The 27,761-nt window shown below is 38.3% G+C and overlaps 1 protein-coding gene across 1 annotated transcript; it reads left to right on the top strand.

The window, feature by feature from the left end:
- The first annotated feature begins 722 nt into the window (after positions 1-722).
- On the top strand, positions 723-23,710 carry casc3 (casc3 exon junction complex subunit). Its single transcript, XM_062438134.1, is given in 16 exon segments — positions 723-908; positions 5,006-5,030; positions 5,120-5,175; positions 5,408-5,707; positions 14,557-14,705; positions 15,870-16,049; positions 17,471-17,831; positions 17,834-17,953; positions 17,955-18,098; positions 18,100-18,273; positions 18,318-18,474; positions 19,440-19,613; positions 20,777-20,875; positions 21,789-21,955; positions 22,841-23,044; positions 23,234-23,710. Coding segments are annotated over 15 exon segments (2,439 nt in total). The 3' UTR covers positions 22,988-23,044; positions 23,234-23,710.
- The last annotated feature ends 4,051 nt before the right edge of the window (positions 23,711-27,761 follow it).

Genomic DNA, 27,761 nt, shown 5'->3' with positions numbered 1-27,761 from the left:
AAGAAGGAAGGGAGGAAGGAGGGAAGGAAGGAAGGAAGGACAGAAGGAGGGAACATTTACCCTAACAGCTGATCTTAGATCTTATGGAGGAAGGAAGGAAAAAAAAGAGGGAAGGAAGGAAAGAAGGTAGGAAGGAAGGGAAGAAGGAAGGAAAGGAAGAAGGAAGGAAGGAAGGGAGGAAAGAAGAAGGAAGGAAGGAAGGAAGGAAGGAAGGAAGGAAGGGAGGAAGGAAGGAAGGGAGGAAGGAAGGAAGGAAAGAAGGAAGGAGGGAACATTTACCCTAACAGATGAAAACATTGGTGAGAAAATTAGAAAAGTCATCAAATGTAATAAGTTACATTACTTATTACATTTTAAACAGAGTAACTGCTCAACCCTACATACTTTATATTTAACTACATATTTATACATACTTGTACATATTTATTTATTTATACATAAATAAAATAGAATATAATCTTCATTGTTATTGCATAAGTAGCCTACAACGAAATTAGATGCAATCTTTTTGTGCAAAACAAAACCAAAAGTGCAAAAGATAAAACTATTAATTAATAAATAACGGCTCCAGTTATACATACATAAATATATGTATAAATACACATAATGTATTTATTTATATGTGTTTTTAAGTCATGTTTTGTCCTCCATACAGCGGCAGTGATGAAGAACTCGTTTACCCATAATGCTTTGCCTCCTTCCGTTTTCCAATCAGTCGTAAGATGGCGGACCGGCGGCGAAGGAGGAGGCGCGTGTCCCAGGACAGCGAGGACGACGACGAGTCCGGTTCGGGCTCGGACAGCGGGAGGTCGGGTTCCCCGGCGACCAAGAACCGGGGGAGAGAACCGGCCCCAGTGGAGGCTGTAACGGGCCGCGTGGAGCCGAAGAAGGACGTGGAGTCCGAGTGTGTGAGTAGCGAACTGCCGGATAGCTAACGGGTTAGCCCGCCGAGCTGCCGGTGTTACGGTTTATCTGGTCCCCGTGTTAACTGGTGACCGTTTAACTGGTGTTACGGTTTATCTGGTGTCACTGTTTATCTGGTGTCACGGTTTATCTGGTGTTACGGTTTATCTGGTGACCGTTTAACTGGTGTTACGGTTTATCTGGTGACCGTTTAACTGGTGTTACGGTTTAACTGGTCCCCGTGTTAACTGGTGACGGTTTAACTAGTGTTACTGTTAAACTGGTGTTACTGTTTATCTGGTGTTACGGTTTAACTGGTGACCGTTTAACTGGTGTTACTGTTAAACTGGTGACCGTGTTAACTGGTGACCGTGTTAACTGGTGGCTCTCTACTAAAAAACCTTTGATTTATGTTGAATTCTTAAAAAAAAAAAAAACACACTCATCTGTTTAAGGTCTAATCACTTATGTAAGTTAAATCGTTTTCAGATGACTCATTCACCTCTCGTAACGTAATGTGAGAGTCACCAGTTAAACTGTAACACCAGTTAAACTGTAACACCAGTTAAACTGTAACACCAGTTAAACTGTAGCACCAGTTAAACCGTAACACCACCAGTAGCAGCTATTCACCGAGTAGTTCGCAGCTGGTGTTACGGTTTAACTGGTGACTCTCACATTACATTACGAAAGGTGACAGAGCTATCTGAACACAGTTTAACTTCCATAAATAGTTAGTGTAATTTCGATATTAAACACAGATTGAAAGTATGTGTTTAGAAAAAAGGTTAAAATGACAATTAAATGTGTGAAAGTCACCAGTTAACACAGTCACCAGTTAACACAGTCACCAGTTAACACAGTCACCAGTTAACACAGTCACCAGTTAACACAGTCACCAGTTAAACCCTAACACCACCAGTAGCAGCTACTCAGTCTGCAGCCAGTGTTACGGTATCACTGGTGACCGTGTTAACTGGTGATTCTCTACTAAAAAACTTTGATTCATGTTTAATCCTTTTAAAAATACACATTCATCTGTTTAATATCTAATCATGTATGCAAGTTAAATGTGTTCAGATGACTCATTCACCTCTCGTAATGTAATGTGAGAGTCACCAGTTACACCAGTGGTCCGAGCTCTCTTTGGCTCCACATCATCACCGGAGGGTCACCGATTAATAACGTAACTGCAGAGCAGCTTGAGTCTCGGTGTAAACAACTTAATGTTTCAATGTTAGCCGGGTGTTGCATCGAATTCTGTTACCCCGTCGAAAAATGTGTGATGTAAAGCTGGTAACCCCGCTAGTTAACCTGATTTTGCCCCTTTATGTTAGTTTAGTTTGTCTTTATTTGTTCAAGAGAGACAGTGTACGTTAATGAACATTTATATAAAAAAATGTCTTGGACAACAGTGTATAGAGGCTACGATCACATTAAATTTACACAAGACATAAATTAAATTCAGGAACATCGACAGTCTACACATTACTGTGGTTCTGGATTATCCGTCAGATAAGAAATATTGCACATAGATTAAAAGCGTCTTGCACTGGAACCGATTTATACAAGGATTTTAAAAAAAAAGGTTGAGACTACTGTGCACAGGGTAGGTCACCCGTAAGAACCAGTGGCTGAAGTAAGAGAGTAAAAGTACAATAATACAATAAACCACAGAGCAGGAATCACGTTTTTAAAAGGGATAATGTGCAAGAGTTAAGTTAAATAAAAAGCAGTTGATGTTGGAATGAAATGCGCCATTGACAGTCCCCCTGCCAGAAGGAGCAAGTCCAAAAAAAGACAAGCAGTTCTAGCTCGACTCGGCTCGGTTTGGTACCAGGAACCTTTTCCATTACTATAGTTCCTCCTCAACGTGAGCAGGGTCGTCATAGCAACGCTGCATTAAACTGCCGTGACTTCGTTTTCTACGCGACACAAACACATAAACAATGGAGGCCATGGAGGCGATGGTGTACTTGCTGCTGTATGAGGCTTTCTGTCTCACACAAAGCAAGAGAAGAGAAACTAATCTGTGTAACGCTGTTGTTGGTATTTAAAAATGACGGGTTTGATTCTTGTGAGGGACGTCGGCCCAGTTTCTCCTTTTCTTCCATCTTTCCTTCTTTCCTCCCCTCTGTCCTTCCTGTCTTCTTTTCCTTCCTTCCTTCCTTCCTTCCTTCCTTCTTCCCTTTCTTCCTTCCCTCCTTCTTCCCTTTCTTCCATCTTTCCTTCCCTCTGTCCTTCCTGTCTTCTTTTCCTTCCTTCCTTCTTTCCTTCCTTTCCCTCTTCCCTCCCTTCCTTCCTTCCTTCCCTCTTGTCTTATTTTCCTTTCTTCCATCTTTACTTCTTACTACGTCATGCTCATGACTCTTCCAGTGACTCTCTGACCAATCAGTGGCCGGCAGTCTGTTGACGTCACATTTATTATCGGCTCGGCTCGCTTGGAACCTCGGCAGAGCAGGTACTAAAAAAGCACCAGGTACCAGGTACTATCCCTGATGGAGGAGCAGGTACCAGGTACTATCCCTGATGGAGCAGCAGGTAACAGGTACTATCCCTGATGGAGGAGCAGCAGGTACCAGGTACTATCCCTGATGGAGGAGCAGGTACCAGGTACTATCCCTGATGGAGCAGCAGGTACCAGGTACTATCCCTGATGGAGCAGCAGGTACCAGGTACTATCCCTGATGGAGCAGCAGGTACCAGGTACTATCCCTGATGGAGGAGCAGGTACCAGGTACTATCCCTGATGGAGCAACAGGTAACAGGTACTATCCCTGATGGAGGAGCAGGTACCAGGTACTATCCCTGATGGAGCAGCAGGTAACAGGTACTATCCCTGATGGAGCAGCAGGTACCAGGTACTATCCCTGATGGAGGAGCAGGTACCAGGTACTATCCCTGATGGAGGAGCAGGTACCAGGTACTATCCCTGATGGAAATGCAGAAAAACCCGAGTGGAGTCGAGTAGAGCTAGAACTGTATAGTGGAAAAGCGCCCCAACTCCTCCCGCTCCCAATCATAACCGCATGTATAGAAATACAATCAATTAATGTTCGTACACTGCGTTCAGATAATTCGGGCCCTAGTGCCAACATGACTGGTTGTCTATTAACCATGTGTGAAACGGAGATGGAAAAAGGCGCCAGTTGGGAATGCGTTTGCACGGGAAACCGATGTGTCCGTAACACCGGCTCGGGGCTTCTCCTCTCAAACTTCCCGGCTGTGGTAAAGATTGAAAGCCGTTGACTGCTCACTGAGTCAGAGAGCCGGGCAGACGCAGTGTCCACAGCGGTGTGAATGTGCTGAAGAACGCGGCTAAGAAAGTGGTTTGATGTTGTTTTGGTTTTAATGTTTGTTAAACGTGTCAGCTAGGCACACGTCAACACCGTACAACACGCTCCGTTACCCGGTAATCACGGCTCCTGTGTGATTTGATTTATACGTGGATATAAAAACCTTTCTTACTACGTGCTTCTCAACCAACATGTAAAGGTAACCGTTTATCTCCTCTGCTGTCCGACTGCTGAACTAATCTATATGAGGTCCATTTGTATCTGTATGTTATTGCACTGTGCAGTTGGATACTGTAATGCATTTATATCATTCAGAGCTTGTTTAGGCTTCTTCTTTATGAACTGTTTATTGGACTAGAATCTGCAGACTTTGCACTCAGCTGCCAACTCTTCTTCTTTCTTCTGTGTTTTATTTTGTTATTTTTGTGTGCGAGTGTGTTGTGGTGCGAGCTGTCAAATGAATTGCCCTTCAAGGATTTAATAAAGTTGTTTTTGAATCTTAAATCTCACAACATCCAGGTTTCTATTAAGCCTCTTCTGTCTCTACTAGGGATTCAATACATTTCCTTGATCGATCATCAGGAAAATTAACAATCAATAATCCATTAATCGTTTTTTTTTTAATCTTAAAAACACAATTAAATATACAAAATACAGTGTTTCTCCTCAGTGAAATCTTTATTCCAATCACTTCTAGTCCAATACCAAAACAGTTAAAGTTCAACTGTTTAACTTAAGTTAAGTTAGCAGCGCTTTTAAAAGCAGCTGAGCCAAACGCTGACTTCTTGTTTCCGTTTGTCTTGCAGGAAAGTGAAGATGGAGTCGGAGAAGGTGAGACATGAAAACATTCTGCATCGTACTGTTCAACGTTTGCTCGAGCTTTTAATTCTGACTCTGCGATGATCTTTGTGTTTGTCCAGCTGTCCTCTCAGACTACGACAGCGCAGATCCAGAAGAAAACGGCTCCCACTCAGAGGTAAACACAGCTGGACCTGCAACAATCAGTCCGTTTAGCTCCCAACGAGTTCGATAATCTCTTAATGTTTTTTTTAATCTTATTTATGTGAATATTTCTTTGAGTCCTCTTGTACATTTTATGGACCCAGAAATCAATTCATTGACAGATAAATCAGTAAATGAATATAATCGTTAGTTGCAGCTTGGTCTACTGAAGGGAAAGTTTCACTGACAGCTTTGTTCTCCGTCAGGGAGTGGAGGAGGAAGAGGAGGAGGCGGCGGCGGCGGTGGCGGTGGCGGTGCTAAGTGAGGAAGAAGCTCCAGCAGCAGCCAAAGAGCCTGTTCCCTCTGCTACCGAGGTCCAAACGCAGGGGGAGGAAGAGGAGCGGGAGGAGGAAGAAGAGGGGCGGGAGGAGGAGGAAGAGGAGGAGGAGGATGCAGATGCAGAGGAGAAGGAAGGAGGAGAAGGAGGAGGAGGAGTGAGTAAAGAGGAGAGCAAAGTGGAGGAGAAAGGAGACCTAGCTGGAGAGAGACAGAGCGGTGATGGACAGGTGAGAATGTGCAGTAAACATCTGTTAACTTAATCACTGATCAGAGCATAAAACGTGGATTAATACGCCGAAGCAAATAGTCCCCAAAAATATGAGTTTTCTTTAGTTTCTATTTATGTAAAATTGAGTCAGATTAAATATGATTCAGGATTCCTTTAACCCTTTCATACTGCATGGGTAGCAGTGAAGACTGATGATCAATAAAGTTACTAACTATCATCCTAAATGTCCTCTACTTTGAAATTTGATGACTTTTCCTAAAGTGGCCCAAAATGCACCAAAATGAAAATATATTAAATGTTATATTTTGTATAGATGCTCCAAATGTTTGTCCATATCTCCGTATCTATTGCCATGTGTTTTAGTGAAATGAATAGTTAATAGTTTTAATAAGATAGTAGTTATGAGTGTAGACTGATGGCTCTAATAAACCCCACAGATCCATAAAGCTCTGCTCATTTTACCTTTACATTAAATAACATTTAACCACCAAAAAGAGATGAAAACATGACTAAAATAGACAAAAATTGACTAAAGAAACCTAAAAACTACCAAAAAAGAGACATAAAAATGACTAAAAAGAACCTACTGTTAGTTTGAGTGACAGCTGCCATCTAGTTACCATGGCAACCGAGAGATGGAGTGACTAAAGAGACTCAAAACTACCAATAAAATACATTTCCATCATGATTGCTATGTTATATTTTCATGTCTGAGGTAAAATAGGACATGATATAGTGTGATAGGAGATGTTTAGTGGTCTCTCTCTCTGCTCTCTGACACATGAATCAAGGTTTAATCACATTTATTGATCAGTCAGTGAGACTATTGATGCTTTCTAAACACATCTGGGCTTCATAGTTTGGTATAAACACTTTTAATGATGATAGAATATGAACAGTATGATGATAGAATATGAACAGTATGATGATAGAATATGAACAGTATGATGATAGAATATGAACAGTATGAGATGATAGAATATGAACAGTATGATGATAGAATATGAACAGTGTGTGATGATAGAATATGAACAGTATGATGATAGAATATGAACAGTATGATGATAGAATATGAACAGTATGTGATGATAGAATATGAACAGTATGATGATAGAATATGAACAGTATGTGATGATAGAATATGAACAGTATGATGATAGAATATGAACAGTATGTGATGATAGAATATGAACAGTATGTGATGATAGAATATGAACAGTATGTGATGATAGAATATGAACAGTATGTGATGATAGAATATGAACAGTATGATGATAGAATATGAACAGTATGATGATAGAATATGAACAGTATGATGATAGAATATGAACAGTATGATGATAGAATATAAACAGTATGAGATGATAGAATATGAACAGTATGTGATGATAGAATATGAACAGTATGATGATAGAATATGAACAGTATGATGATAGAATATGAACAGTATGATGATAGAATATGAACAGTATGTGATGATAGAATATGAACAGTATGATGATAGAATATGAACAGTATGTGATGATAGAATATGAACAGTATGTGATGATAGAATATGAACAGTATGTGATAGAATATGAACAGTATGATGATAGAATATGAACAGTATGATGATAGAATATGAACAGTATGATGATAGAATATGAACAGTATGATGATAGAATATGAACAGTATGATGATAGAATATGAACAGTATGATGATAGAATATGAACAGTATGTGATGATAGAATATGAACAGTATGATGATAGAATATGAACAGTATGATGATAGAATATGAACAGTATGATGATAGAATATGAACAGTATGTGATGATAGAATATGAACAGTATGATGATAGAATATGAACAGTATGTGATGATAGAATATGAACAGTATGTGATAGAATATGAACAGTATGATGATAGAATATGAACAGTATGTGATAGAATATGAACAGTATGATGATAGAATATGAACAGTATGTGATGATAGAATATGAACAGTATGATGATAGAATATGAACAGTATGATGATAGAATATGAACAGTATGATGATAGAATATGAACAGTATGATGATAGAATATGAACAGTATGAGATGATAGAATATGAACAGTATGATGATAGAATATGAACAGTATGAGATGATAGAATATGAACAGTATGTGATAGAATATGAACAGTATGATGATAGAATATGAACAGTATGATGATAGAATATGAACAGTATGATGATAGAATATGAACAGTATGATGATAGAATATGAACAGTATGAGATGATAGAATATGAACAGTATGTGATAGAATATGAACAGTATGATGATAGAATATGAACAGTATGATGATAGAATATGAACAGTATGATGATAGAATATGAACAGTATGATGATAGAATATGAACAGTATGAGATGATAGAATATGAACAGTATGATGATAGAATATGAACAGTATGATGATAGAATATGAACAGTATGTGATAGAATATGAACAGTGTGATGATAGAATATGAACAGTATGTGATGATAGAATATGAACAGTATGTGATGATAGAATATGAACAGTATGTGATGATAGAATATGAACAGTATGATGATAGAATATGAACAGTATGATGATAGAATATAAACAGTATGATGATAGAATATAAACAGTATGATGATAGAATATGAACAGTATGATGATAGAATATGAACAGTATGATGATAGAATATGAACAGTATGATGATAGAATATGAACAGTATGTGATGATAGAATATGAACAGTATGATGATAGAATATGAACAGTATGTGATGATAGAATATGAACAGTATGATGATAGAATATGAACAGTATGATGATAGAATATGAACAGTATGATGATAGAATATGAACAGTATGTGATGATAGAATATGAACAGTATGATGATAGAATATGAACAGTATGATGGTAGAATATGAACAGTATGTGATGATAGAATATGAACAGTATGATGATAGAATATGAACAGTATGATGATAGAATATGAACAGTATGATGATAGAATATAAACAGTATGATGATAGAATATAAACAGTATGATGATAGAATATGAACAGTATGATGATAGAATATGAACAGTATGATGATAGAATATGAACAGTATGTGATGATAGAATATGAACAGTATGATGATAGAATATGAACAGTATGATGATAGAATATGAACAGTATGATGATAGAATATGAACAGTATGTGATGATAGAATATGAACAGTATGATGATAGAATATGAACAGTATGATGATAGAATATGAACAGTATGTGATGATAGAATATGAACAGTATGTGATGATAGAATATGAACAGTATGATGATAGAATATGAACAGTATGTGATGATAGAATATGAACAGTATGTGATGATAGAATATGAACAGTATGTGATGATAGAATATGAACAGTATGTGATGATAGAATATGAACAGTATGTGATGATAGAATATGAACAGTATGATGATAGAATATGAACAGTATGATGATAGAATATGAACAGTATGTGATGATAGAATATGAACAGTATGTGATGATAGAATATGAACAGTATGATGATAGAATATGAACAGTATGTGATGATAGAATATGAACAGTATGATGATAGAATATGAACAGTATGATGATAGAATATGAACAGTATGTGATGATAGAATATGAACAGTATGTGATGATAGAATATGAACAGTATGATGATAGAATATGAACAGTATGTGATGATAGAATATGAACAGTATGATGATAGAATATGAACAGTATGTGATGATAGAATATGAACAGTATGATGATAGAATATGAACAGTATGTGATGATAGAATATGAACAGTATGATGATAGAATATGAACAGTATGATGATAGAATATGAACAGTATGATGATAGAATATGAACAGTATGATGATAGAATATGAACAGTATGATGATAGAATATGAACAGTATGATGATAGAATATGAACAGTATGATGATAGAATATGAACAGTATGATGATAGAATATGAACAGTATGATGATGATAGAATATAAACAGTATGATGATAGAATATGAACAGTATGTGATAGAATATGAACAGTATGTGATGATAGAATATGAACAGTATGTGATGATAGAATATGAACAGTATGATGATAGAATATGAACAGTATGATGATAGAATATGAACAGTATGATGATAGAATATGAACAGTATGATGATAGAATATGAACAGTGTGATGATAGAATATGAACAGTATGATGATAGAATATGAACAGTATGATGATAGAATATGAACAGTATGATGATGATAGAATATAAACAGTATGATGATAGAATATGAACAGTATGATATGATAGAATATGAACAGTATGATGATAGAATATGAACAGTATGATGATAGAATATGAACAGTATGATGATAGAATATGAACAGTATGATGATAGAATATGAACAGTATGATGATAGAATATGAACAGTATGATGATAGAATATGAACAGTATGATGATAGAATATGAACAGTATGATGATGATAGAATATAAACAGTATGATGATAGAATATGAACAGTATGTGATAGAATATGAACAGTATGTGATGATAGAATATGAACAGTATGTGATGATAGAATATGAACAGTATGATGATAGAATATGAACAGTATGATGATAGAATATGAACAGTATGATGATAGAATATGAACAGTATGATGATAGAATATGAACAGTATGATGATAGAATATGAACAGTATGATGATAGAATATGAACAGTATGATGATAGAATATGAACAGTATGATGATAGAATATGAACAGTATGATGATAGAATATGATGAACAGTATGATGATAGAATATGAACAGTATGATGATAGAATATGAACAGTATGATGATAGAATATGAACAGTATGATGATAGAATATGAACAGTATGATGATAGAATATGAACAGTATGATGATAGAATATGAACAGTATGATGATAGAATATGATGAACAGTATGATGATAGAATATGAACAGTATGATGATAGAATATGAACAGTATGATGATAGAATATGAACAGTATGATGATAGAATATGAACAGTATGATGATAGAATATGAACAGTATGATGATAGAATATGAACAGTATGATGATAGAATATGATGAACAGTATGATGATAGAATATGAACAGTATGATGATAGAATATGAACAGTATGATGATAGAATATGAACAGTATGTGATGATAGAATATGAACAGTATGATGATAGAATATGAACAGTATGTGATGATAGAATATGAACAGTATGATGATAGAATATGAACAGTATGTGATAGAATATGAACAGTATGATGATAGAATATGAACAGTATGATGATAGAATATGAACAGTGTGATGATAGAATATGAACAGTATGATGATAGAATATGAACAGTATGTGATAGAATATGAACAGTATGATGATAGAATATGAACAGTATGATGATAGAATATGAACAGTATGATGATAGAATATGAACAGTATGATGGTAGAATATGAACAGTATGATGATAGAATATGAACAGTATGTGATGATAGAATATGAACAGTATGATGATAGAATATGAACAGTATGATGATAGAATATGAACAGTATGATGATAGAATATGAACAGTATGTGATAGAATATGAACAGTGTGATGATAGAATATGAACAGTATGTGATGATAGAATATGAACAGTATGATGATAGAATATGAACAGTATGATGATAGAATATGAACAGTATGTGATGATAGAATATGAACAGTATGTGATGATAGAATATGAACAGTATGATGATAGAATATGAACAGTATGTGATGATAGAATATGAACAGTATGATGATGATAGAATATGAACAGTATGTGATGATAGAATATGAACAGTATGTGATGATAGAATATGAACAGTATGTGATGATAGAATATGAACAGTATGATGATAGAATATGAACAGTATGTGATAGAATATGAACAGTATGATGATAGAATATGAACAGTATGATGATAGAATATGAACAGTATGATGATAGAATATGAACAGTATGTGATGATAGAATATGAACAGTATGTGATGATAGAATATGAACAGTATGATGATAGAATATGAACAGTATGATGATAGAATATGAACAGTATGTGATGATAGAATATGAACAGTGTGATAATAGAATATGAACAGTATGATGATAGAATATGAACAGTATGATGATAGAATATGAACAGTATGTGATAGAATATGAACAGTATGATGATAGAATATGAACAGTATGTGATAGAATATGAACAGTATGATGATAGAATATGAACAGTATGTGATGATAGAATATGAACAGTATGATGATAGAATATGAACAGTATGATGATAGAATATGAACAGTATGTGATGATAGAATATGAACAGTATGTGATGATAGAATATGAACAGTATGATGATAGAATATGAACAGTATGATGATAGAATATGAACAGTATGATGATAGAATATGAACAGTATGATGATAGAATATGAACAGTATGATGATGATAGAATATGAACAGTATGATGATAGAATATGAACAGTATGATGATAGAATATGAACAGTGTGATGATAGAATATGAACAGTATGTGATGATAGAATATGAACAGTATGATGATAGAATATGAACAGTATGATGATAGAATATGAACAGTATGATGATAGAATATGAACAGTATGATGATAGAATATGAACAGTATGATGATAGAATATGAACAGTATGTGATGATAGAATATGAACAGTATGATGATAGAATATGAACAGTATGATGATAGAATATGAACAGTATGATGATAGAATATGAACAGTATGATGATAGAATATGAACAGTATGTGATGATAGAATATGAACAGTATGATGATAGAATATGAACAGTATGTGATGATAGAATATGAACAGTATGATGATAGAATATGAACAGTATGTGATGATAGAATATGAACAGTATGATGATAGAATATGAACAGTATGATGATAGAATATGAACAGTATGATGATAGAATATGAACAGTATGTGATGATAGAATATGAACAGTATGATGATAGAATATGAACAGTATGTGATGATAGAATATGAACAGTATGATGATAGAATATGAACAGTATGATGATAGAATATGAACAGTATGATGATAGAATATGAACAGTATGATGATAGAATATAAACAGTATGATGATAGAATATGAACAGTATGATGATAGAATATGAACAGTATGTGATGATAGAATATGAACAGTATGATGATAGAATATGAACAGTATGTGATGATAGAATATGAACAGTATGATGATAGAATATGAACAGTATGATGATAGAATATGAACAGTATGATGATAGAATATAAACAGTATGATGATAGAATATGAACAGTATGATGATAGAATATGAACAGTATGATGATAGAATATGAACAGTATGATGATAGAATATGAACAGTATGATGATAGAATATGAACAGTATGATGATAGAATATGAACAGTATGTGATGATAGAATATGAACAGTATGATGATAGAATATGAACAGTATGATGATAGAATATGAACAGTATGATGATAGAATATGAACAGTATGATGATAGAATATGAACAGTATGATGATAGAATATGAACAGTATGTGATGATAGAATATGAACAGTATGTGATGATAGAATATGAACAGTATGATGATAGAATATGAACAGTATGATGGTAGAATATGAACAGTATGATGATAGAATATGAACAGTATGATGATAGAATATGAACAGTATGATGATAGAATATGAACAGTATGATGATAGAATATGAACAGTATGATGATAGAATATGAACAGTATGTGATGATAGAATATGAACAGTATGATGATAGAATATGAACAGTATGATGATAGAATATGAACAGTATGATGATAGAATATGAACAGTATGAGATGATAGAATATGAACAGTATGTGATGATAGAATATGAACAGTATGATGATAGAATATGAACAGTATGTGATAGAATATGAACAGTATGATGATAGAATATGAACAGTATGTGATGATAGAATATGAACAGTATGATGATAGAATATGAACAGTATGATGGTAGAATATGAACAGTATGTGATGATAGAATATGAACAGTATGTGATGATAGAATATGAACAGTATGTGATGATAGAATATGAACAGTATGATGATAGAATATGAACAGTATGATGATAGAATATGAACAGTATGATGATAGAATATGAACAGTATGATGATAGAATATGAACAGTATGTGATGATAGAATATGAACAGTATGTGATGATAGAATATGAACAGTATGATGATAGAATATGAACAGTATGATGATAGAATATGAACAGTATGATGATAGAATATGAACAGTATGATGATAGAATATGAACAGTATGATGATAGAATATGAACAGTATGTGATGATAGAATATGAACAGTATGTGATGATAGAATATGAACAGTATGATGATAGAATATGAACAGTATGATGATAGAATATGAACAGTATGATGATAGAATATGAACAGTATGATGATAGAATATGAACAGTATGTGATGATAGAATATGAACAGTATGAGATGATAGAATATGAACAGTATGATGATAGAATATGAACAGTATGATGATAGAATATGAACAGTATGATGATAGAATATGAACAGTATGATGATAGAATATGAACAGTATGATGATAGAATATGAACAGTATGAGATGATAGAATATGAACAGTATGATGATAGAATATGAACAGTGTTTAAAGGGTTAATTGTCTCACTTCAGACGGTGAAACATTACAAAGAAGCGTTTTTTTTTGTTCAACCTCCAACTGATGAAAATATAAAACCTGCAGGAGTCGACGGACGATCCTGAGACGAAGGCGGGAGGAAAACCCGGCCAGAAGCTGGACGACGACGAGGACCGAAAGAACCCGGCTTACATCCCCAGAAAGGGTTTGTTCTTCGAGCACGACGTCAGAGGACACGCTCAGGAGGAGGAGAGGTACCGAACCTGCCCGGGGAGCAAATCTGTAGCAATGTCACGATGTTAGAGTCGGAACGGAGAGATAACGGAGAGACAACATTACAATAAGAAACAAAAACAGATATAACGTTTCCATTGAACAGTCTTTTATTTATTCTAAATATAAAGAACATGATGGAATATTAGTAAATATGTGTTTAAAATAAGTGCAGATCTTTAACTGAGGCTAAACCTGCAACTGAAGTCACGACATAAATGAATAATTTTTAGTAAATAAAACAACCTTCTTCCTCCAATATAGTTCTGGGTCAGATTCTCTCCGTATCTATTAACATGTGTTTTAGTGAAATGAATAGTTAATAGTTTTAATAAGATAGTAGTTATGAGGATTTGCACAAAATGTAGGATATTTGAACCCTAATATATGATTTGGAGTCAGATTTAACCAATTTTTTTTTTACATTAAACAGCTGTAAAATCACCCCAAATGTTATTTTACCCTGGAATTTGATGACTTAGTGATCTAAAGTCGCCCAAAACGCACAAAAATGAAAATATTTTTAACCTGTATATAATGTCCAGGGTCTAATTTAACCCATTTTTTTTCTTTTTAGAGCTGTAAAAACATCCTAAATGTTCTTTACCCTTAAATTTGATGATCTAAAGTGACCTAAAATCCACAAAAATGAAAATATTTTAAAATGTTGTACTGGGTCAGATTATCTCCGTATCTATTGCCATGTGTTTAAGTGAAATGAATAGTTAATAGTATTAATAAGATAGTAGTTATGAGTGTAGACTGATGGCTCTAATAAACCCCACAGATCCATAAAGCTCTGCTCATTTTACCTTTACATTAAATAACATTTAACCACCAAAAAGAGATGAAAACATGAGTAACGTACGTTAACGTAGTAACTCAGAGATTAGCGACTAAAGAGACAGTGAAAAGCCGACGGGAGGCAGGAGAGGCAAATCCTTAAAGTCACATGTTTAATCTATAATAATAATGATGCAACATCACCTACTGCTGCATTGCCCAACTGTTAGATTCATTGTTACTCAGGTCAAAGTAGATTATTAAACTATATTTACTAGTAATTGTTTCAGTCAGCAAACGTGCAGAACGGAGGTAAAGTCTCGTTATCTGCAGCCCATCTAAACCGCCTCGTCTCCTCTCAGGCCTAAAGGCAGGAACAGGAAGCTGTGGAAGGACGAGGGTCGCTGGGAGCACGACAGGTTCAGGGAGGAGGAGCAGGCGCCGAAGAGCCGCGAGGAGCTCATCGCCATCTACGGTTACGACATCCGCAACGGCGGCGGCAGCGGCTCCGGAGATCGACCGTACAGACAGCGGCGGCCTCGGTGAGCCTCCTTCACTCCTTTATCTGTTAGTTAATACTTTAGGAACAAAGATGTGTGAAGGCAGGGAGAAGCAAACTGTCTGCAGCTGGAACACTAAAATATATCACATCACACTTACCTGAATAACTAAGAGTAGGACTGAGTTTATACCTTTTGCATCGTCAGCAGTTCAGTTTAACAGGTTAACACAGATTCAGTGTCAATTTAAGATTGAATTGTTCCAGTTTTTTTTCCTTTTTCAAACCTGTAAAATCTGCCGTATATTTTAGGGGTGTCACGATTCTCCAAATCCTCGATTCTGCCATTTTTAGACTAATCATGAGTGATATAATCTCCATCAGTTGTTTGTAATGTACCACACTAAGACCCTACTGTCAGCATTAAATAATTTATTAGCAATATAATGTAACAATAACTTGTTTCAGCAGTCAATTGGAAACTTACTGTAAACAACGGAATCATGTAGTGACCCTTTAGTTACTGCAGTGTGCACTCTTCATATTAGATGATATTCAAGTTCACAACAAAACAAAAACTCAATTAAAACAGCCTAATGTCCATAAACATGCCTGAACAATTAAGTGTGTTAGCAGAGTCGTAGCAGAGTCCTAGCAGAGTCCTAGCAGAAGCATCTCTGGTGCTACTAATACCCCCATAGCGCTAGTTATTGCTTTAGTGCAGACATCCCAACTCTCCTGCATATTGATGGCGGCTCCCTGACGCCTGCAAATTATACACAATCTCCCGCAATCTGCAGCGAGCGAGCAAGAGCACGCTAGAGAGTATCTGCGTCTGTGACTATCAATGCAGCGCGTGTGTGAGAGCGCAGCGTCCTTATAGCTCTGTGTTGCTGCTTATTAGGCCAACCCCTCCCGCCCCCACCGGACAGACAACCAGTTCCAGTTTGGTTGATGTGTGTCCTCTATCAGCGGTTGCCATGGTGTCTTTTTACCGGCTGCAGGTTCAGGTTAGAGGAGGTAATGCTGACTCGCCTGCAGGACGTAACGTTGGGGGCGGGGCTACATCCTCGATTCCTCCGTTGATTTCGAAGGTCGAGATCGTGACACCCCTAATATATTTATAATCTTCCACTTTATACTTTATTTCCAAACTTAATTTCATCATTGAGTCGAGTGTTTTCTCTCCGTCTTCAAGCATGTCAATCAAAGATGCATCCTTTAATTCAGTATTAAGAGACGCTGTTGACAGATGTTTATTATTTTATTTTATTGATTTTGTGCGAACGAGACTAAAGGAGGTAAAATATAAATTAAACCAACATAATTAAGAATTAAATAATTGACAAGAAGCAAAGAAAAACCAACCAATCAGAAGACAAGAACCAAGATATGAGAAAATATGGAGTAAAATAATCAATGAGACATGATGAATTAAATGAAGTGTGTTTAATGTCCCTGCAGACAGAGCCTGTCGCCCAGCAGAGACAAACGCTGGCGAGAGGGAGGAGGAGAGCGAGCGGTTCGTTCCTGGCAGAACAGCGGAGGTCCGAACCGAGGAGGAGCTCCACCTTCATCCATCCACCCTTCCTCCTCCTCCTCCCCCTCCTCTGTCCCTCTCTCCTCCGCTCAACGTAGCAGCAACTACTCCAGACCGCCTCCCTCCCGCAGCAGACCCAATCAAACGCACCTCCCGCCTCAGCCCCAGTACAGGAATAATGAATCAAACGCACCCCAGATGCATCAAAGAGACAGACAGGGCTCGAAAGCTCAGTCGGAAGCCTTTGGGAGACAGAGGAGTCAGCAGGGGGGGGCGAGGCAGACGGGGGGAGGGGAGGTTCCTCCGTGGTCATCGAGGACATTACAGTCAGTCAAGGCGGCGTCGGGGAAGAGGAGCGCGGCTTAACGGCCGGGACGCCATCCTCATCGTCGCATTCGAGCGGTTATCCAGTCTGCGTTGCCGAGGCGACAGCAGCAGGATCAACGAGGCAGCGCCGACAGAGCCGCCTCCACCTCTGACCCCGCCCTGCAGTCGTCAGCGGCCGCAACGACCAATCGGGAAGTTTCTCCTCCCGCCGAGCGGCCGGTGGAGGCGTAAATCGTACTCGCTGGCTCGCAGGACTCGCTCTCGGCCCGCGGACCTGGGCAGCAAGCAGCCGTCCGTGGAGGAGTCTGCAGCCGGAGGGAACGCCGCCTCCTCCCCCGGCAGCACGGGGGGGGAAGAGCTGGTCGGGAGGAGGGCAACGGGCCGAGCCAGGCGGGAGGAGGTGGGAGGAGGAGGAGGTGGAGGAGGAGGAGGTTGGTGGAGGAGGTGGTGGTGGAGGAGGAGGTGGTGGAGGAGGTGGTGGTGGAGGAGGAGGGAGCGGGGGGGCTGGGCGGAGATTCGACCAGGACGTTGCTCGGCTTCAGTCTGGCCGGGCAGAGCTGGAGTCAGAGTCCGACCTCGTACATCCGCTCTGAGATGAGAGGTGAGCGCACACACCTGCTGTCAGAGCTGCAGCACAGTTTCTCTTTTTTGTGTGTTTCCATCTAGTGCTGAGCAATTAATGGAAAAATAACCGAAACCGACATTTAGAAACTAATGGACTTAATCTGGCTCATGTTAATTAATGGTGGTGTTCACTGTTGCCATGACAGCAAAGGTTTCATATCTTTAATGATCATTTGAACCCAAACATGATCTTTACATAGTTCTGATCAAGTAAACTAGACATTGTCCTGTTCCCTTCCTTCCTCCCTTTCTTCTTTTCGTCTTTACATCCCTCCTTCTTTCTTTCCTCTTCCTTTACCCTTTCCTTTCTTTTCCTTCCGTCCCTCCTCCCTTTCTTCCTTTCGTCTTTCCTTCCCCCTTTCTTTCTTTCCTATCACCTTTCCCTTCTTTCCATCCGTTTCCTTCCTCCCTTTCTTCCTTCCTTCCTTCCTTCCTTGCTTTCTTCTTTTCGTCTTTACATCCCTCCTTCTTTCCTTCCCTTCTTCCATCTTTCCCTTCCTTGTCTTCTTTCCCTTCCTTCCTAATCCCTTTTCCTTCCGTCCCTCCTACCTTTCTTCCTTTCGTATTTCCTTTCCTTCCTATCACCTTTCCCTTCTTTCCATTCGTTTCCTTCCTCCCTTTCTTCCTTCCTTCCTGTGTTCTTTCCCTTTCTTCCTTTCTACTTTCCCTTCCATCCTAATCCCTTTTCCTTCCGTCCCTCCTCCCTTTCTTCCTTTCATCTTTCCTTCCCTCCTTTCTTTCTGTCCTATCACCTTTCCCTTCTTTCCATCCGTTTCCTTCCTCCCTTTCTTCCCTCCATCTTTGTATTGGTCCGGCCCACATGAGATCAGATTGGGCTGTGTGTGGCATGAATTAATAAAGTGCAAGTTTAAAACCCAACCCCAACATTGTCCAGGTTAATGTTGCGTAATAATAAAAGCTGAACCGTGTTTCTACCTGCAGGCCTCCCCAACCCCATGCACATCCCCGGCGGCCCGCCTCCGTTCTCCAGCATGGAGGAGATGGGCGTCGGATCCAACCGGGCCAAACGCTACTCGTCCCAACGCCAGAGAGCCGTCCCTGAGCCGGCGCCGCCCATGCACCTGGGAGTGATGGAGGGACACTACTACGAGCCCAGTAAGACATCAAACAGTCAAATATAAAAGAGAGAGAGACTCAGAGAGGCTCAGTGACACATGTTGATGATGATGTGTCATCTGAGGCTCAGCTGAGGTTTTAGTCTTTTTTTTAAAGGTGATTTTTTTTATGTAGATAAATAAATAAATGTCTGTCAGCGTTGCACTTCCTCTGTTTACCAGCAGAGGTCAGAAAAGTGTCTTTAGAGTGTTTAGAGCTGAAATGAACATTAAGTCTCTTGTTGTCCTCGAGTCAAGGAAGGGAGGAAGGAAGGAAGGACGGGAGGAAAGGAGGGAGGAAAAAGGAAGGAAAGACGGGAGGAAAGGAGGGAGGAAGGAAGGATGAATGGAAGGAAAGGAAAGGAGGGAGGAAGAAGGAAAGGAGGGAGGAAGGATGGAAGGAAAGAAGGAGGGAGGAAGAAGGAAGGAGGGAGTGAGAAAGGAAAAGAGGAAGGAAGGAGGGAAGGAAAGAAGAGATGGAGGAAGGAAGGAGGGAGTGAGAAAGAAAAAGAGGAAAGAAGGAACAATCAAAACAGACAGGGGTCAATTTGACCCGGGAGGACGACACAAAGGTTAAAATAGTCTCATAAAAGGAATATAAGATACTACTTATAATAAAAAGCAATAAAAATACTCTATTACAGTAAAAGTACTGCAGTATTATAGTGATGTAGTATGCAGTATTACAGTAAAAGTACTGCAGTATTATAGTGATGTAGTATGCAGTATTACAGTAAAGTACTGCAGTATTATAGTGATGTAGTATGCAGTATTACAGTAAAAGTAGTGGTTTGGTCCTCTGACTGATATATTATTATTATGACATCATTAGATTATTAATAGTGAAGCATCAGTGTTAGAGCAGCATGTTACTGTTGTAGCTGCTGGAGGTGGAGCTAGTTTACACTACTTTATATACAGTTAGCTAGTTTACACTACTTTATATACAGTTAGCTGGTTTACTTTATATACAGTTAGCTGGTTTACTTTATATACAGTTAGCTGGTTTACTTTATATACAGTTAGCTAGTTTACTTTATATACAGTTAGCTAGTTTACTTTATATACAGTTAGCTAGTTTACTTTATATACAGTTAGCACTATTTTAGGTGTTTGATAAATCCGTGCTGATCTCTTTGATTGATGGGTCTGTCTCTGTCTCAGTGTCGTACCAGGGACCAATCTACGGCCACGGGGACGGCCCCGCCCCCATCCCGCCGCAGGGCATGCTGGTCCAGCCAGAGATGCACCTCCCGCATCCCGGTCGGTGGACTTCAGAATCACGATTAATTGAACTTTTAACCTGGATTACGATGAATGAACGATTATCTCCCTTCATGAATGATTATGTGTTTTCAGTTTCTTTAGTTTAGTATTTTACGCTGCTGCCCTCACACATGAGGATCTTTAGGGAGGGAAAATAATGATGTTTTAAAGGCAGGGGGGTCAAACATGAGGCCCGTGGGCCAGAACCGGCCTCCCGAGAAGTCCAATCCGGCCCACTTTCCTTCCTTCCTTCCTTCCTTCCATCTGCCCTTCCTTCCTTCCTTTCTTTCCTGTCTTCCCTTCCTTACTTCCTTCCATCTATCTGTCCTTCCTTCCTTCCTTCCATCTGTCCTTCCTTCCTTCCTTCCATCTGTCCTTCCTTCCTTCCTTCCATCTGTCCTTCCTTCCTTCCTTCCATCTGCCTTTCATTCCTTCCTTCCTTCATCTGTCTTTCTTTCCTTCCTTCCTTCATTCCATCTTTCCTTCATTCCATCGGTCTTTCTTTCCTTCCTTCCTTCCTTCCTCCCTTTCTTCCTTCCATCCATCCTTTCTTCCTTCCTTCCTTCCATCTGTCTTTCCTTCCTTCATTCCTTCCATCTTTCCTTCCTTCCTTCCATCTGTCTTTCCTTCCTTCATTCCTTCCATCTTTCCTTCCTTCCTTCCCTCTTTTTAAAGGCCCTCATCAGATCATATTGTTCTGTTTGTGGCCTTTGAATGAAGATGAGTTTGACTTCCTGTTTTAAGGTGTGACGCTGTGGTTAATGTAAAGATCATTAAAGATATGCAACCTTTGCTGTCATGGCAACAGTGAACACCACCATTAATTGCCCAGCCATAAACTATGTTGGATATTTTTACAATGCGATAAAAGCTCACGTGTGACGTTAAATGTCTGTTTCCTCCCGTTCAGGCCTCCATCCCCACCAATCAGGCGGCCCCATCGCCAACCCCGCCATCTATGGAGGCCCGCCGGTGTCTCTGTCGCCAGGGCAACCACAGCAGCTGCTGCCTCCACCTTTCTACCCTCCGCCGGGCGTCATGACGTTCCCTTACCCCACCATGTACCCAACGCCTCAGGTTCAACAGCTTTTATGTTAACGACGACTAAGAATCTGTTGTTTAATCCATATGTTTTTATTTTTAACACTTAACTATCAAAAGGCCACCAGGGGGCGACCTCATGGTGTCAAAAGGACTTCCGTCTCTATACAAGTCAATGGAGAATTCACCAACTTCTCACTTGATTTCTAACCTCAGTAAACGTTTTCAAAATGTGTTTATGGTCTCAATCGCTAGTTTAAAGCCTTCTTCAATGCAGTATGATGTTCATTTGGGACATTTTGGCCTCCCTGATTTTATATGTGACGATAAAGCAGGGTATGCATTAGGGCGTGGCTACGTGGTGATTGACAGGTTGATTGGTTCACAGGTTCAGGAGGGCGCCTCATGCTCCTCCTGATGCCCATATAAGTAGAATCCCTGTTTTTATTTTTCCCAGCATGCACCTGAAATTTTCAAGATGGCGCTGCTCAGATCCGATACTATTGGCCTCCGAGCAGCAGTCCATAAACCAATGAGTGACGTCACGCCGTAGCCACGCCCTAATGCATACCCTGCTTTATCGTCACATATAAAATCAGGGAGGCCAAAATGTCCCAAATGAACATCATACTGCATTGAAGAAGGCTTTAAACTAGCGATTGAGACCATAAACACATTTTGAAAACGTTTACTGAGGTTAGAAATCAAGTGAGAAGTTGGTGAATTCTCCATTGACTTGTATAGAGACGGAAGTCCTTTTGACACCATGAGGTCGCCCCCTGGTGGCCTTTTGATAGAATGCAGTTTTAAGTTACTTCAGCGTTGGCCTCATTGCAGAGGACCAGAACTCCCCACCTGTGTGTTTCCTCTGTGACGGCTTCGTTAACCTTTGACCCCCCCCCCCCCCCCCCCGTGTTTCAGGCTCAGGCCCAGGTGACGTACGGAGGTGTTACCTACTATGACACCATGCAGCAGCAGGCTCAGCCCAAACCATCACCCCCCCGCCGCACATCCCAGCCTGTCACCGTTAAGCCCCCCCCTCCGGAGGTTCCCTTCGCCTCAGAGTGACCCCCCCCCCCCTCTCTGCCACCCAGTCTCAGCCTCACTCTGAACCCAAAATTACAGGTGAGCCTCTGCTTTAATCAGCCCTTTCTTTCTTTCTTTCCTCATCTTTTCTTTTTCTTTCCTCATCTTTTCTTTCCTTCTTTTCTTTCCTCTTTTCTTTCTTCCTTTCTTTCTTTCCTTCAGAATCATCGTCTTCAGCTCTGAGAAAGTTTAATTATAATTTTTAAATCTTTCTTTGTGTGTTTTTAGGATCGGGGGTGGGAGGGTCGGTGAGGAGCTGCGGCCCCCCAACAGCCACGTTAAACGAGGGAGTAAAGGACGAGTGGACGGAGGGAAAGATGGACAGATTAGCGGCCTGGAGGAGGCAGGTCGGCCATCGCTGCTGGAACCACTCTTCTTTTTCTTTTTTCTTTTCTCTCGACCCTGTAGCAGTTTTTTTGGAGCGTCAGCTGTTTCACACTGACCCTCCTCTTCCTCCTCCTCTTCCTCCTCCCTTCGCCTGCCTGCCTGCTCGGACTGACGAGTTCAAACCCTTTAGAGCCACTTTGAAGCATTTAACGTCACGAGAGTCGGATGTTTCCTACTGAGCTGAAAACAAAGTCTGAGTAAAGTTGTTTCTGTTTGTTTTTCATGAAGTTTGACTCGTTTCAGTCAACAGATTCTCTCTCTCTCTGTCTCTGTGTCTCTCTCTCTCTTTCTCTGTGTCTCTCTCTCTGTCTCTCTCTCTCTCTCTCTTCTCTCTCTCTCTCTCTCTCTCTCTATTTTATTATCCGTTCACATCTAAACTGTTATTTCTTAATAGGAAACTTTTTTGTTTTAATTTTTTTTATTCCCTTTTTTTTTTTCATTTCCAGCATCCATCCTCGTTTTACTGTTAAAAGTTAAAACAGAATAAAAGCAACGTGTCTGCGGTTGGATGTTTGTAAGAAGCGGTTGTGTGTATATATATATTTAGAGTATGTTTCCCTTTTTTCTTTCTTTTCTTTTTAAATTCGTGGTCGATGCGGCGCGTTCTGCTTTTCTTTTCTTCTTTTTTTAATCTTTTTTTTTGTGTGACTCCAGAATAATATATTGCTGCATGTTCTGGACTCATGATCATACATTGCACCAAGGGCTGCAACTCATGGCTGTCTCCTTTTTATTTTATATGAATCAATTCATTTGTTTTCATCTATAAAAAACAAAAAGAAAACAGTTAAAGTTTAACCGTCATCTGTCACATACGGTAGTCTGATGTGCTTGCACGTTTACTCGGTGATATACGGTAATAAAGTGTGGTCTGCGTCTCTCCCATCGACTATAAACTAAACTTTATTCATCAGTAATTAATTAGTTCTTTATGAGAAATGTGTTTTGTCTCAACTGGAGCTGCAACTCTTTTAATAATTAATAGTTTAGTCTTTTTTTCCCCTGTTAACCCTTTAAATGCTGTTCATATTCTGATTTATAATTACAAACTAGTCATAAATCCTCCTGCTTGATTAATCTTATGGTTTAAAAGACTTTCACAATCACTATTTTAATGCTCCAGGAGAATATTTGATAGAATATGATGAATTAAACATTTTCTTTTGATAAAAACAGGTCAAATTTCTACATCAGCTGCACAAAAATATAAAAAAATGATGCATTTTATTTCCTTTTTTGTGAACTGTGGGTCACATGAAGGGTTTTTACAGGAGCCTGAACAGAAAGTAAAGGGTTAAAAGAGGAAAAAGCTTCTTAAACGACATTAAACAATAATTAGTTTCTGTGGAAAATAATGAAAATGTTCAAGCTGGAGTCAGAATTTGGACTTTTCGATCGATTTGATTATTAAAAACTCTCCCAATGAATCTTCTGTCCATCAGATAAAAGCCAACGTTGCAGCTCTAAAGTCGAGCAAAAAGAAAAACATTAAATATATAAATGTTTCTATATAAAAAGCTAATCTGAGTTGTTTTGGGTTTTTTTTGCCTGATAATTGACAGAAATTTTACATCTTAATTTTTCTTTCTGGTGAGTTAATGGAGAGATTCTGAGTCTGGTGAAATTTAACAGATTATTTAACAGCCTTAAAATAAACCCATACATGTTTAATAAGTGTAATTACAGAATATTATATTATTATGAAACTTTCCCCCCAAAAAAAAACATTTAACACAAGCAGGTTTTTTTTTTTTTTTTGCTCCTTTTTTAAAAACTGACGGCAAAAATCATTCCAACTTCCAACACGCTGAAGAAGAAGAAGACGAGGTGGTGACGGGGCTGATGGGAAACGTAGTCTTGACGGTTAATTCTTTTTTTATTTACAGTATGTTTTAACACTTATTCTTAAAATGAAACGACACAAAGAGAGAAAGTGTGAGAGGAGCTGCTGCTGCTGCTGTTTGCTGAACATGTATGTAGAAAAATGAACCAATCTAAACATGTATATAGAAAAATGAACCAATCTAAACATATATATAGAAAAATGAACCAATCTAAACATGTATATAGAAAAATGAACCAATCTAAACATGTATATAGAAAAATGAACCAATCTAAACATGTATATAGAAGCTGAAACAGTAAACATATCCTAATAAAACAGGAAACGCATCATCGGCAGGGACCTTTTCCTTCCTTCCTCCCTTCCTCCCATCCTTCCTTCCTTCTTTTCCTTCCATCCATCCTCCCATCCTTCCTTCCTTCTTTTCCTTTCTTCCTCCCTTCCTCCCATCCATCCTTCCTTCCTTTCTTCTTCCCTTCCTTCTTTTCCTTCCTCCCTTCCTTCCTCCTTTATTTTTCTTCCTTCCTCCCTTCCTTCTTTTCCTCCCTTCCTTCTTTCCTCCCTTCATTCCTCCTATCCTTCCTCCCATCCTTCCTTCCTTCTTTCCTCCCTTCCTTCCTCCTTTCCTTCCTCCCATCCTTCCTTCCTTCCTTCTTTTCCTCCTTTCCTTCCTTCCCTCCTTCTTTTCTTTCCTCCCTTCCTCCCATTATCCCTCCCTTCCTTCCTCCCATCCTTCCTTCCTTCCTTCTTTTCCTCCCTTCCTTTTTTCCTCCCTTCCTTCCTCCTTCCCTTCCTCCCATCCTTCCTCCTTCCCTTCCTCCCTTCCTTCCTTCTTTCCTCCCTTTCTTCCTCCTTCCCTTCCTCCCATCCTTCCTTCCTTCCTCCCTTCCTTCCTCCCATCCTTCCTCCCTCCCTTCCTTCCTTCTTTCCTTCCTCCCTTCCTCCCATCCTTCCTACCTTCCTCCCTTCCTTTTTTCCTCCCTTCCTTCCTCCTTCCCTTCCTCCCTTCCTTCCTTCCTTCCTTCTTTTCCTCCCTTCCTTCCTTCCTCCTTTCCTTCCTTCCTAACATGTGTATATAGAAGCTTAAACAGAAAATAGAGCAGTAAACATATTCTAACAGAACAGGAGGAAACGCATCATCGGCAGGGACCTCGAATGTTAACGATGGATGAATTTAATTTAGAGAAGAAGAAGAAGAAGCTTTGTGGCTTTAGCTTTTTGGTTTGTTTGTTGTTGTTTTTCCTCTTTTTTTCATTTTAATACTGTTATTTTTGTATTCTTAGTAAATGCAGGAGTGAAATGACGACTCGCTGCTCATGTTTTATTTGTGTTATAACATCGGACGAGAGAAAGAAAAAACACTTTATATGAAGCTGAAATATTAACTGTTTAACTTTAGTTTTTTTTTGTTTATCCTGCTTAAAAAATAACAAACATACTTTCACAGTTGAAGGTAAGAAGAAGCAGATTATCTGTTACTCAACATTCCTCTTTCAGAAGTTTGTTTTTGATGTCAAACAACAAATTCTTCACCTTTTTTTCTGTCTTTCTTTGAACTCTGATTAAAAAAAACATTTAAAAAATAATAAAAATCTTATTTCTGTCATTAAAAGTTAAATCTGGATGATTAAACATGTTTTATAACTTTTAAATGCAAAGAGCGGCTACAGGTACGGAAGACCAATCCTGCCAAAAGTAAGACGGGAAAAATACTCACTATTAATTTAACAAGAAAATAAATAAATCACAATTTGTATTTAATAAAAACTTTTTTCCACTTTTAAAATGAAGTCATCAAAAAAAAAAAAAGTAATTGTGTTTTTATTTTTATGTGACAAATGGCGACAGATTACCTTTAGATTCAGGCTGATTATAGTTCTGTTATTTTATTATTATTTATTTTATCATTATATATTATATTAGTTTTAGGACTCCTCCCTTCCTCCAATCTTCCCTTCCTTCCTCCCTTCCTCCAATCTTCCCTTCCTTCCTTCCTTCCTTCCTTCCTTCCTTCCTTCCCTCCTTCTTTTCCTTCCTTCCTTTTCCTCTCTTCCTTCCTTCCTTCCCTCCTTTTCCTTCCTTCCTTCCCTCCTTCTTTTCCTCCCTTCCCTCCTTCTTTTCCTCCCTTCCCTCCTTCTTTTCCTTCCTTCCCTCCTTCTTTTCCTTCCTCCCTTCCTTCCTTCCTTCCCTCCTTTTCCTTCCTCCCTTCCTTCCTTCCTTCCCTCCTTCTTTTCCTTCCTTCCATCTTTTTAATGGTTTGACCTTCATAGAAATTACGACTATTTGACTTAATCTACTAATTTTGAGCATTTTTGTATTTAAGACCAAAAACAGCTCAATGACCTCAGTGTCATCATTTAACTAAAATATAGTTTTACTGTAATTTAACTGTAATATTGCAGTTTTGGAGTAATTAAGTGTTTTTGCAGTTCATGTGAAAACAGTGAATTTACTGCAAATATTAGCAGAAATTTATTGTTAAACTACAATAATATATTTTACAGTGTAAAGCATAATAAGGCTATT

Source organism: Scomber scombrus, chromosome 18 (genome assembly GCF_963691925.1).
Source record: "Scomber scombrus chromosome 18, fScoSco1.1, whole genome shotgun sequence".
Taxonomy (NCBI): Eukaryota; Metazoa; Chordata; class Actinopteri; order Scombriformes; family Scombridae; genus Scomber; species Scomber scombrus.
The sequence above is the reverse complement of the archived record's forward strand: the minus strand, read 5'-3'. Positions and strand labels throughout refer to the sequence as shown.